This window comes from Camarhynchus parvulus, chromosome 12, assembly GCF_901933205.1.
Source record: "Camarhynchus parvulus chromosome 12, STF_HiC, whole genome shotgun sequence".
NCBI classification, from domain to species: Eukaryota; Metazoa; Chordata; class Aves; order Passeriformes; family Thraupidae; genus Camarhynchus; species Camarhynchus parvulus.
In genome coordinates, this window is record NC_044582.1 from 3,212,760 (window position 1) to 3,225,339 (window position 12,580).

The 12,580-nt window shown below is 42.7% G+C and overlaps 1 protein-coding gene across 2 annotated transcripts; it reads left to right on the forward strand.

Moving 5' to 3' along the window:
* The first annotated feature begins 1,317 nt into the window (after positions 1–1,317).
* On the forward strand, positions 1,318–11,690 carry ATRIP (ATR interacting protein). Of its 2 annotated transcripts, none has more exons than XM_030956978.1 (13): positions 1,318–1,598; positions 2,746–2,831; positions 3,811–3,981; positions 4,599–4,714; positions 5,011–5,171; positions 6,147–6,245; positions 6,695–6,824; positions 7,573–8,301; positions 8,842–8,984; positions 9,536–9,627; positions 10,466–10,549; positions 10,786–11,032; positions 11,505–11,690. In XM_030956978.1, exons 1-13 carry the CDS (start codon positions 1,322–1,324, stop codon positions 11,564–11,566), a joined length of 2,397 nt encoding a protein of 798 aa, XP_030812838.1. In that variant the 5' UTR covers positions 1,318–1,321; the 3' UTR covers positions 11,567–11,690. The 2 variants fall into 2 exon arrangements, with proteins under 2 accessions (XP_030812838.1, XP_030812839.1); XM_030956979.1 differs by having other exon boundaries at positions 2,749–2,831.
* Positions 11,691–12,580: the final 890 nt, after the last annotated feature.

A 12,580-nucleotide genomic window follows, 5' to 3' on the forward strand; every position in this document is an offset into this window, starting at 1 on the left:
CAAGAAATTTTGGTTTTACTCCATCTCCTCAAAGCATCTCTCTCTCTACTCACAAAGAGATAAAACCATTCTTAAAAGCAAGAAGAAACTTTTCTTTATGGCAAGACTACAAAGACAAACATTATGTTCCCATTCCCACTAGAGGAAGAAAAACAATAATTCCAAGCATAAATAATGACACCTTCAGTGTTTAGAGCATCAAACCCATCCACAATTTCCCCAGTCTGGCACATAATTGATAAAACAACTTCTTAGAGAAACAAAAATAAAACCTCCAGGTAGCACCTCAAAACTAAAGTGCTGCAAGTGCAATTTTCATCTGAAACCACCCCTTTTGTGTGCACCTGAGCTGAGCAACCCCAGCTGATGGTTCCATTGGGATCACCTGCAGGCACTTCAGCACAGCTGGGAGCAATGACCCTCAGGGCTTTCTTTGGGCCTCACAGCTCCGCACAGGCTGCTCCTGCAGCGCAGGGATGAAGGAAATTATCCCCTGGTGATAATCTAATTTCCCTGCATGTAATGGGCAACAGGGAAATGAACAAGAGAAATCAGAATTCTCTAACAGAATTGGGAATATGTCACAATGACACAGTGGTTTTCACTTAAAAGACCATCGAGGGATTTGTAAACTGATTTGTAGAAGTGAAAATAATCAGTAACCCTGTTTTAAAAACGTGCTGCAAGACTATGGTCTCAGCAGGTTTATCAACATAGCTGTGGCCTCACACCCACCTGAGTTATACCGAGCTGGAAACTCCATTTTTCAGTCCGTTTAAAAACGGGCCAAATACGATTACAAAGAGGTTAACGGCGGGAATTTAACAGTGGGGGTTTAGCACGGGACTTTTGCAAATATTGCACTTTCCTGACACTTTCAGAGGCCCCAGTTTATAGAGGGCACTCGTGCCTGCGGCCGCACAGGACGGGTCACAGCCGCACCCCAGCTGCGGTATGACGCCACCGTGCCCGGGATGAAGCCAGGTGTGACATCAGAGTGACAACCATCACCGTGACGTCACCGCCCAGTCTGACGTCATCGCTCGAAAGCCTGACGTCAGCGGCTTCCCCTCACACCGCTGAGGGCACGATCCTTCCCGCCTCCCTCCCTCCCTCCCTCCCAATCAGCGAGGCGCTTGCGTGTCGGCTCTCCGCAGCCAATCACGAGGGCGCTTACAGCCGGCTCTGAAGCCGCCGCCACTCCATTGGCTGTGCGGGGAGGGCTGCCCGGCGGTGATTGGCGGGCTGCGCGGCGCGCGGGGGGGGGGGCGTGGCTGTGGCGGCCCCGCGGTGTGTGGGCCCCGCGGGTCCCGGTCCCGCCATGGCGGCGCTGCCCGGGCCGCGCAAGCGGAGCGGCCCCGCGCTCTGCGGGGACAGCGGGGCCGCGGCCGCCCCGCCCGCGCTCCGCAACGTCCTTCCCCCGCACAAGCGCCCCAAGAGCGCCGTGACCGGCGTCGTGGACCCCTTCGGGGACAGCGATGACTTCACGGCGGATGACCTGGAGCAGATCGACATCCTGGCCTCGCAGGCGCTGTCGCAGGATCCGCCCGCGGGACACGCGTGGGGAGCCCCGGAGCTGCCCCGGGCCGGGCGGCAAGGTCGGTGTGTCCCGGCGGCTGCCCCTCACTGCCCGCGGCTCGGAAGGGTTTGTTGTCCCATTAGGATGGCCTGGGTTGGCAGGGGCCTCAGAGCGCATCCAGTCCCACCCTGCCATGGCAGGGACCCCTTCCCCTGTCCCAGGTGCTCCCAGCCCTGTGCAGCCTGGCCTTGGGCACTGCCAGGGATCCAGGGGCAGCCACAGCCTCTCTGGGCACCCTGTGCCAGGGCCTGCCCACCCTCACAGGGGAGAATTTCTTCCTAACACCCAACCTAAATCTCCATCACCGTGAAGCCCCTCCCTCTCGTCCTGTCACTACAGGCTCTTGTAAATAGACTTGCTCCATCTCTCTTGTAAGTTCCCTTAAGGGAATTGCTCCTGCCTGTTCCCCTGGGCAGCAGCACCCCACGGTGGTACCCCCGGTGTCACAGGGATGGCTGGGATGCGGAGGAGTAACGAGAATAACAATCCCGTGCCTGGGGTGTGTGTGGGGTGATGCCAGCCTGGGATGAGGGTGCTGCATGTTAAACCTGCCAAATAAAAAACCCAAGTTTCCTAAACTTTCAGCATGCTTTAGGTATCATATTCTGGTAGCATGTTGGCTTTCAGATTTTTTTCCCCTGTTAATTTCCACTAATAAATGCACAGCATGCCTTGTATTAACAGGTGACTTTCAGTTTTACTTTGAAAGAAACGAAAGCAGGGGCTTCTTCATAATGAACCTCAGAGAGCTTAATTAATCTAAGTATGTCGTAGCAACCCAGACATCTGTCACCTCTCCAGGTGAATAAGTTTTCAGTGAACACTTGTTTGTGCATTAATTGAAATTATCTCAGAACAAATGCTTGCTTTTGCTGTGGGTCATCTTGCTGGTTTAAGATATGAGATCATCTTCAAGGTCCCTTTCACCCCAAACCATTCTGTAACTAGAAATTTGAAGGGGCAGGGGTTCTTCTGTTATAAGAATTGATGCACAAGCACTAGCAATGTTCCTGTGGTGGCTGGATAAGGCAGTTTACCTGTTTGTAATTGTAATAAAATACTAAGATATTCAGATGTATGCAATGACAAATATCCAAACCTTGGTGTTGAGTCACCAGTGATGCACATTCTTCATCTGTGCTTCAGATTTTGGCTTTTCCCTGCAGCAGGAAGCAGAGCAGAAGATGGTCTGATGAGAGATGCATTCCAGTTGGAAGTGCTGCAGACACAGCATGAAGAAGTCAAACAGAAGGTTGGCAATATCCTCCCTTCTCCTCTAAATATCACATTTTTGATAGGAACAACTGAAAGGCGGGATAAATCCAGTCCCAAGCACTTAATTCTAATCAAGGTGATCTAATCTTTGTAATCCAGGGGTGTGTTAAAATCGTTGTGCTAGAAACAGCTCTAGTAATAGTAAATTTTATTTCTTGGTCATTTCAGATAAGCAAATGCTAATTTTTCAGTTTTATTTGTTCCCTATCAAATAATTTCTCTGCCCTGTCAGCCAGAGTTGTTTTGTTCAACTAAAAAGGTTTGAGAAAGTGACATGACTTTCAAGTGATTTATGTTACTTTACCTTCTGACGGTCATTTACACAAAGATACTGTTTCCCTTCCTCCATCCTTTGTATCTTTCCCAGCTCTATTTTATCCACCTTTATCAGGGAGTCTCCTACATGAACACCATATTAAATCATAATTTTACAGTTGCAGAGAAGTGTCTTTCTGATCTTTTCTTCTTGCTTTTCTGAGTAACTTCTTTATTGTCCCCAAAGTCTTGTCTCTGAGTGGTAGTGGCTGCTCAGGAAGTATTAGAGACTCAGTATCATGAAGATTCTGTCTGGGGGTGGTGCCTTGTCTTAGAGTGCTTGCTGGCTGTCCTGACGGATGTAGTAGTATAATTAAATTATCACTGTTATCATCCAAACAATGAATAAATTATTAATGTGTGTGACTTAAAAAAAAAAAAAAACACCCCAAAACATAATTGCAAAGAAGGGGAAAGAGAAGGATGATCTTGTAATTTTAAATTATGTTAAAGAAAACAGTAGCTGAGCCTGATATAATTAGTGAGATATTAGAGGCAACAAGTGTAGAATTTCTGAGCTGGGTTACCAGGAGCATTTTTGTCCCTAGAAATTACAAATACACCTAATTTTCAACCACATACTGATGTAAATGCATACTTTTGGCTATATCCATCCTTTAATGTAATTCCTCTGTTTGCAGCTGAAAAAAATGCAGGATGAAATTCTCACTAAAAATGGAGAAATTAAAATTCTGCGTGACTCAATGCAGCAGATGGAGCATGCTATGGAAGAACAGAAAAAATCCTACCTGCTACTGGAACAGCAAAAATCTCAGATTTTGAGTGAAAAAGAAAAAGAGTTCTCCAAAAAGGTTGGTAATGTCAGTTACCTGCAGATCTTGTGCAGATGCTGATTTATGACTGAATGATGTCACAGACCATTTAGTCAAAGGAAGAACATTTGTGTGAAATTTGTGTGAAATTTCCACAATGCTTACTTTTATTTTCTTACCTAGAAGAAAACACTTGTAAGAACTTGTTGAGGGTTTTCCCCTGCCAAAATAAAGGAGTAAATTCAGGTGGTAGAAATTTTCATTTACTTACAGCTTTTTTTTGAAGCCATCCTGAGAACATTGCAACTGGAATGTATGTTAGAGTGGGAAAAGTGACAGAACATGCTTGGTAGCTCTGATGAGATTGCTGTTCTTGTTCCAGTCATCTCTGAGCAGCCCTGAGGAGGACAGAGGCTGCTCTACAGCCTCACTGGAGCCATGCTCTGCATGGCACTTGCTCTGTCTTAGCCACTCACAAAGGCTTCTTGCCTGAACTCCTGGCTCTTGGCTCTCAGTGTTAACTGGGCCTAACATTCCTAAAAGTGGAGATCTGGGGGTTCCCATGAAGCAGATGGTGATCTGGAGCTCCCTGGTAACTCAGTTGCTCTGGTGCACCACTCCTGAACTGGTAAAAGTGCCCTGAACTCCCCTTTCAGCTACAGTCGCTGCACTCGGAGCTGCAGTTCAAGGATGCAGAAATGAATGAATTAAGAACACGACTTCAGAACTGTGAGAGAAACAAACACCTTCCTCAGGCAGTTCCAACAACAAGGTAGGGGAGTTGGAAAAGGAATCTCTGTTCATTTTTGCAATATATGTGTTAAACTGTTGAAGAGGTTTTCTTCATGTGACTCTAAGATATATTCTCTTTTAAAAAATACAACAAAAAAGTCTGATGACATCTGTGGAATTTGCTCAAAAAAGAGCCTTCCTTGTATCTGTGACAGAAATTCAAAGAGTTTATAGTGAAGTATCTCTAAAACATCAAAAACATCAAACAGTGCGAAGAAAATAAATTGTTTAATAAAATAATTTAAAAATAAATACTGATTTATCTTTTTATCTTAGCCCTAAAAAGAATCTTGTGGTACAAGTGAAATCAGGAGGATGTTCTCCACAGCCAGAAAGAAGATCTTTTCCTACAAAGGAATCCTTCAGTGCTGAAACGTCCACTAGGCCATCGAGTTCCTCAGGAAATTTGATGGCCCTGACTACTTCAAACAAAGAAGGTAAACCCATGTACAGCTTGCAACATTTTTAGTTACATGTAAACATTCTACATTAGAGAAGTATTTTGTGACTGAATAGTTGCAGTCAGTTCACAGTTACTTATTTTGGTTTTGGTTAGGTTTTTTTTTCCACTTTATACCAACTGGAGTTAAATAGCCATGACTGAAATTTGCATGAAGATTATTTTAATTCATACCTTAGTAACAGATGCCAAGGTGGCAATGATGAAGTGGCCAGTGGCTGCAATAAAAATTTTATTGTGTGATGAACTAAAACATCCAAATTGTTGATCTGTCTTCTCATTGCATAAAGAATAGGAAATAATTTGCCTATTTCTTGGTCTGTTAGTCAGCTAATGCATGTTTTGTATTCTTGTTCTAGCATTTTGGGGATTGGGTTTTAAAGGGTACATATTTAGCCGTATTTAAAGAAGCAACTGAAACAATGTACTCATTTCCTCTTTTCTGTGTAGGGCAGTAATTCTCACAAAATTCTATCTTGAAATTTCATTGAGTAAACCTTAGGAAATTAGTATCTGCATATATTTGAAGATTGCTATAATATGAAACAAAAGTAGTGGTTTTTTAATAGCAATGGGAAATAATAAATGTAAGAAATGTGGATATCATCAACTAATCCTTACTGGAAGAGTCATGAAAAATCTGAGCTGCTGCTGTCAGTTACAGTGTTCATTCTAAAAATATGGGCAGTAGGAACTCCAGCAAAAAGAAAAATGCAGTAGCCTGAAAGCATTAGTATTGCTATTGTTTGTTATGGTAACAACACTCAATATACCTATTTGTTTGAGAAAATACATTGGTTTACTTTCTTTCTGAACTCTGCAAGGTTTTTGGCCTTGGTTTGCTTGGTAATTGTGACATACAGAGGTGATTAAAAGATTATCTAACACTGTGGCTGTGTGTACAGGATGGGTGGGTGCAGATCTGTGTTCTCCCAATCCCTGTTTGTTTCAGACAGGAAGATAACCCATCCTGAAGTTTCATCCCTGAAGCAGCACAAAGCAACAGGAAAAAATGGTTCCTACAACTCTGTCCCCAAACGAAAAACACAAGGTAATATCATTCTGGTAATGCAGAGATAAAACCAGGGAAAATGTACCTTAAAAAAACAAACACTATAAAGCATTTTCAACAGTCAGCTCCAAGAATTCTTTAGGGTACTATCTTAGTGGAATTGCATCACATAATTTCAATGTCTGGAGTAGAAAATGGAGGGCAGGTCACCTGAACAGCTGGGATATGTGATCACTCTGCTCAAGCTATTTTGCTAATATGGGACCATAATTAGAAGACCTCTAAATGTAAATGGTTTGTATTTAAATATCTAAAATTAATTTTTCTGAAAATCATCCTCCTGTTAAGAAACAAGGTTCATCATGAAAAAACCAAAACAAATCTGAGGTTGCGAGCACTCTCGCAATAAGGCTGATCTTCTGAAATACTGATTTTTTTGTTGTTGATGATGGCAAATCTTCTCCAAAGAAAATTCTGTATCCTTCCAGGTTCTATCTTGCTGAACGCACTGATGAAGCAGCCCATAGTGCCTGGGTCACTTCTAGGTTTCTGCCACCTTCTCAGCAGCAACTCTGAGCCTCTACCTGGAGCTGTGTTGCCACCCAACTCTTTGGATACGTAAGCTTTGTTTTCTTTGTTAAACTGTATCTGCCATGTTCAGCACAGTGGCATTCTCTGTACTAAGAAACACTTGGTCATGCAGGACAGCTCATTCCCTGTGGTAAATCATGCTCTGCTTAGGCCATTTAGTGCAAAATTTGGAACATCATTCTGTATCTTTGATTATCACACATACCAAACACTGGAGCATCCTTAAAAAATAAATTAGGTTGATTATCAGTTAGGGGAAGGCACAGAACTAAACTAAATCTGTGAGCAGCTTGCATTGCAATGAGGGAAGCACAGAAACATTATCATGAGTTAAGAGAGAAGAAAATGGTGAAGATGTGATTAAAAAGTTGGTTTTATATCTTCAAAATATAAACAGTGTTCAAATTGTAACGTACAATTGCTGTGCAACCTTCCAAAATATATTTATATTTCCTGATAAAGCATTTTAAATATGAAGATTGGATAGAAATTATAATAGTTCTTCACTTTACAGAATTAATACCTGAAATACCTTTGCTTTTCAGATAGGTTATTTTATTAGTAATGAAACCTAGAATGCTTTGAAATGACTCTTCCATGCAGGCATCAAGGAGTAGGATGATGTTTTTTCCCCTTTATTTCCTATATTGGAAACAGACATCTCTTAGTACTCTGGCCTTTCTATTATTCAATTCATAATATGGATAACTCAGCTTTCTAGTCTGTTCTCTGCCTTTTCTTATGAAGCATTTCCCTTTTACTTTGATTTGGACAGGAAGCCCACCCAACTCCCCAGCAGCAGGACAACTCAAGAAGCAATCGCTCCTCTTGTATCCCTGCAAGAAGCTCAAAAACTGGCAATAACAGGACTGAACTTGATTGCTCTGGATGAAGGATTATGTGAGGGAAGGCCAGCAGAAGGTCAGGGAGGGCTCCTGCCCCTCACACAGAGCAGGATCCAGGGTGCTGTGCATCTCCTGCCCTTGCTGGAGCACCACATTGGTGCCTTCTGCCAAGCAGAGCAGCTCGGGGACACGCCAGGGAATGGAGCCTGTGGGACCCACCCAACTGCTGCTTCCAGAGCCAGCACAAACACAGGCTCAGGCAAGGAGGACTTCAGGCTGAACCTTGAAGAAACAACTCTCGTATCACTGGGGATCCTTTATTATCTGGTGTTCTACAGCTGGGATGTTGTCCACACGTTGCTGTCTGCTGAAATGGAAAACAGTTCTGCTGCTGGAGACGAACAGGTTTCCAAGACGGACAAAAATGTGTTGTGTGACAATCAGTGTGACAATAAAGAAGAGAGCAGGACAAAAGGAGGGGTGGCTGCTCCACAGGATCCTCCCAATACTGATGGAGCTCAACATTCTTTGTTTAAAAAGCTGCTACAGATTTTAGCTTTTTCTGCTGCAAGGGGTTCCCAGACTGACAATATCCTGAGCCAAAGCCTTAAGGTTTTGGTAAAATTAGCTGAAAATTCAACTATGGACTTATTAATAAAGTAAGTCAGTAACAGCTTTAAAATTACTTCAGAGTCTGTTGTTTAGCAGTTTTCATTCTCTGTTAAAACTCATCTGGGCAGCTTCCACTAGAAGCTGTGCTATGTATGAGAGAAATCACACCTCAGATCATATTTGAGAAGCAGCTGAGGATCTTGCCTTTGCTGTTAATGAATGTAATAATCATCCCTGATCAGTAACAAGGTTTGCTGATGATATTCATATGAAGCAGATGCTGTTGCCTCATTGAAAGTGAAGAAGCTTTGTAACATTCATTTTGGGGTTTTTGTGATCGCTGGGAGGCACATAAGGAAGGAAAGCACAGGATCTCATTCTGGCAGGTAAAACTGCCAGTGTGAACTGCACAGTGACTGCCAAAATAACAATGTTTTCCAGCATACTTTGTATTTATGACAGATAATTTGAGATCTGGTATGTTCTGAATAGCTTAAAAGGCACAAATTATTATACTGTCTACAAAAAATACTGCATTTCTAACTTGTGACTGCACTTCCCTTTTCTAACACAGTTTTGTTTTGAAGTTTCCAGCACTTACTGAGTACGCAGGTGCTGCAGCGCTGCCTGCGGCCCGAGACCCCTCTGCCTGCCGTGCTCCTGACTGTGAGGCTCCTGGGAGCTCTTGCTCAGCACCACCTGCTGGCTGCTCAGCTCTGTTCTCATTCAGGTAAACGCTGCAGCAGACAGAGAATGTTACCATGACCAACAGTAATGCAAACAGGCCTTGCTCCAAGGTGCTGAAACCCCAGAAGGCCAAAAGCCTGCTCTGTTACCTGAAAACTTGTTTTCTGCTTATGATTTGGAGAGTGTTTGTGCTGTGGTATCTGTGTACAAGCAGTGCTTTTGATAGCCATTTTAAAAGCACTTTCTAGATTGTGTATTTAAGGTTGATGAGGAAAAGGGGGCTTTTGAGGAGTTTTGCAGTTAAATTTATCTGTGCTCTTGGCACTGATCAGAGATTCCAGTACTCTGCATGACAAATGATCTCTGTTCAGTTCCTTATGAATGAACCAGGACAGAATTACCACAAAGGCAAATATCATGTTTAGGGATACCAATTTCCTCAGCACTGCTGAAGATGTGGGAAGTAAATCAAGAAGCTGAGCCTGTACTGTGAGCCCTAAGACACAACTCAAAGTGTTTTCTTGCCTGATAGAATTAATTTTTGTCATGAACAAGTGGCTGGTTGGAAAAAGAACAAAGTTCTCTCTGTTTCAGACACCTGCCTTCTCCTTGCACTCTACATGTACATAACATCAAGACCAGATAAATCAGCATCTGAAATACTTTGGCTTCAGCTGGAGCAAGAGGTAACCACAGCTGAGGTCCATGTGCTCTTTCCTTCTCTTTCCAGTTGGGGGAGTGGGAGGAGCAGGATAGTGCACAAACTGTCTGAAAACAAGTTCTTTCTCTAGCTGAAATACAAAACTGCAAGTATGGGTTTGCAGTAAGGGATTACATTGATTTTTGAAAGGACCTGCTTGAAACTGAATCAGTAACTATCCTTGAAGAGACCATTGGTCATAAAAGCCTTTTAAGTCACTGAAAAAACCAAGGGAGATCCTAGGATGGCTGCAGATGTTCAGCACTAAGCTTTGTTTTGTTTTTAGAGCAATAGAAGAGTAAAAAGAAGCAAGATTTGAATTTCATTTTGATTGTATTTATAACATTTAAAGGCACTCTATAGTGATTTAGGATTTATATTCCTGGCATTCAGTGGAAATGCTACCTTGCTGTTTAACAGTCATGGTAATATATAGAAAGAATAGCTTTTAAACCTAATTTGTGTTGTTTGTACAGACAGAAGTGACAAGAGTTGTTTGAGGTTCTGTTTGTTCTACTTCCCTCATTTTAAAGAATTTTGAACCCTTTCCATTACACCCACTATTATATTAAGTGTAAACACATTATCTGTATGCAGTGAATTAGAAGCCACTGGCCTTGTCAGCCTCGCTCATCAGAAAGTTGAGAAGGTTTCTGTGCAAGGCAAACTCTGTCTATGGAGCATTACAGGGAAAAAAACTTGTACAACTTTGAGGGTAAAAGACATCAGCTGTTAGGAGAAAAAAATACCCCAAGACTATTTGAAACTAGCAATGAATTATCATAAGTTGGCTCTCACTCTAACCCAGCCTGTGTTTGTAACAGACAGTGAGGCTCCTGACACGCTGCATGTGGTGCTCCAGAGCAGCAGTTTTATTTCCTGGCACAGACTGTCAGTGCTACCTCGAGGTATGTTCCCCCAGTTTACCCTGCTGACAAATTGCCAGTACTCAATGCTGAAATTGCTTTTTGCCCCTTTTATATTTTGCTGTAGAGAAACAGAAGAGGAAGCTGGCTTTGGCTTGCTAGAAAATATCCTGAAATTTGAAAGTTTGAAGAGATTAAGCAGTAAAGTTCACATTGAAATTACTTTTCTGCTCCTATATTTTTGTCTTTGTGTGTTGAGGCACTGTTTTTCCTTGCAGGTGGTTAAGGCACTAATTGTGATGGTGCACAGACAGTGGATGAAGATCAGATCTGAGACCAGCTTGTGTGCACATAGGGAACGAGTTATTCAGTTTTTACGGGATGCTGTTTTACTCCTGCACAGCCTGTCTCAGAAAGATAAACTGTTCCATGAACACTGTTTGGAAGTTCTCCACCAGTATGACCAAGCCATGCCAGGCATAAGAGCCATTCTCAAAAAGACTCAAAAACTGAGTGCCTCTGAAGGTAAAAATCAGTCACATGTTGACTTTTTTCCATGTTGCAGAAATAAAAATTTCACTTCTGTCACTTTTCTCTTTTAACAAGTACCACAGCTGGTTGTTGCTCAGACCTCTGGAGGCAGTTTAGATTGGATATTAGGAAGAAATTCTTCCCTGTGAGGGTGGGGAGGCCCTGGCACAGGTTGCCCAGAGAAGCTGTGGCTGCCCCATCCCTGGAAGTGTCCAAGGCCAGGTTGGATGGGGCTTGGAGCAGCCTGGGATAGTGGAATCTGTCCCTGAAAAAGGCATTAAAAAAAAGAAGGGGAGACATTTGTGTGACAAATCTAAAAACCTGTTTGCATGGAACCTTCAGAAATGTTGTTTGCTCTAGTCTTCTACCATCAGTATGTTCTAAAATGCAGATACCAGCTAAAATTATACTGTATGAAGCAGGAAAAAAAAATCATTCTCTGAAACATTATTATTTTTTGTTGCAGAGCTGATTTTGGATGAATTGTATCCTCCTGAGCCAGAAGAGCAAGGAACAGACTCCAGCTAGCCAACAGCAAAGATCTCTGTCCTTCCTCATCTGAATCATCATTGCCAATGTAAATGTGAACTTTGAATCATCCTTTTAAGTGCTAATCTTGGGTTGCACTCAAACACAGCACAACTAAGACACATTTCTCTGTTGTAATTATTTCAGTGCTATCTAAATGTAGCTGAAAGCAAAGGAATTCTGATGAGAGTGATACTGCTGTGCAAACTCACTCAATGGCTTATGACTGGTTCTGGTAATGAATTCCATCCTGTATGAAACCACTGTGAATGGAATGGAAATTTCTCTCTAGTCTCCATTTTCCTGTGACTACAGCTGAATTTATGGTGCTGAGGTGTTTGGCATCACTGCATTCATATGAAAGCCTTTTGAAAACCCTTGTGTCTTTTGTAGCTGTACCACTTCCTTGTGTGACTTCCAGAATTTTCATATTGTTGATATTAGTAAACAGTTTATGGTGATTTTAAAAATCCTTCTAGAAGTAACTTAAGAATTGGCAGTTCACTGCAGGGCTTTGAATTTCTTGCTGAGGATTGATGAAATTGAGCTCAGATGACCAATCTCCTGAAAGAGTAATTACTGAGATGCCAAAACAAACAATACTAGAACTTAACACTTTACAATTCCCTCTAAAAGAGTAAGACGGTACTGTTGAGGGTTGCATCCTAGACAACAGAAGGATATTTAAATGTGTGCACAATGCCTGGGATTTTTGGTCATGAGGAAGATGAGGGAGCCTCTCATTGCTAGGATTCAGCACCAAGGGTTGGAGGAAGAGCTGCTGCCCCACCTTTGAAGTGTGCATGACCCTCACTGTCACACTGGGCTGCAGGTCACCAGCTGAGCCTTAGACCCTAAAAAGGGAAGTGAGTTATTAAAATGAGCCCACAGGTGTGGGGTTAGATGGGAGAGCTCTCTTCCATTTTCAACAGGGACTTGGTTAAGAACAAGCCTGGATCCAGGAAGCAGGAGGACAAGACACTGTACAGAAGAGGGAAGTTTGGAAAATTGGCA

Bases quoted from the DNA above. Each gene is read 5' to 3' on its own strand.
- ATRIP (XM_030956978.1), top strand. From the start codon at position 1,322: ATGGCGGCGCTGCCCGGGCCGCGCAAGCGGAGCGGCCCCGCGCTCTGC. The intron at 8,302-8,841 runs GTAAGTCAGTAA...TTTGTTTTGAAG, and splicing joins ACTATGGACTTATTAATAAA to TTTCCAGCACTTACTGAGTA. The intron at 8,985-9,535 runs GTAAACGCTGCA...TCTCTGTTTCAG, and splicing joins TCAGCTCTGTTCTCATTCAG to ACACCTGCCTTCTCCTTGCA.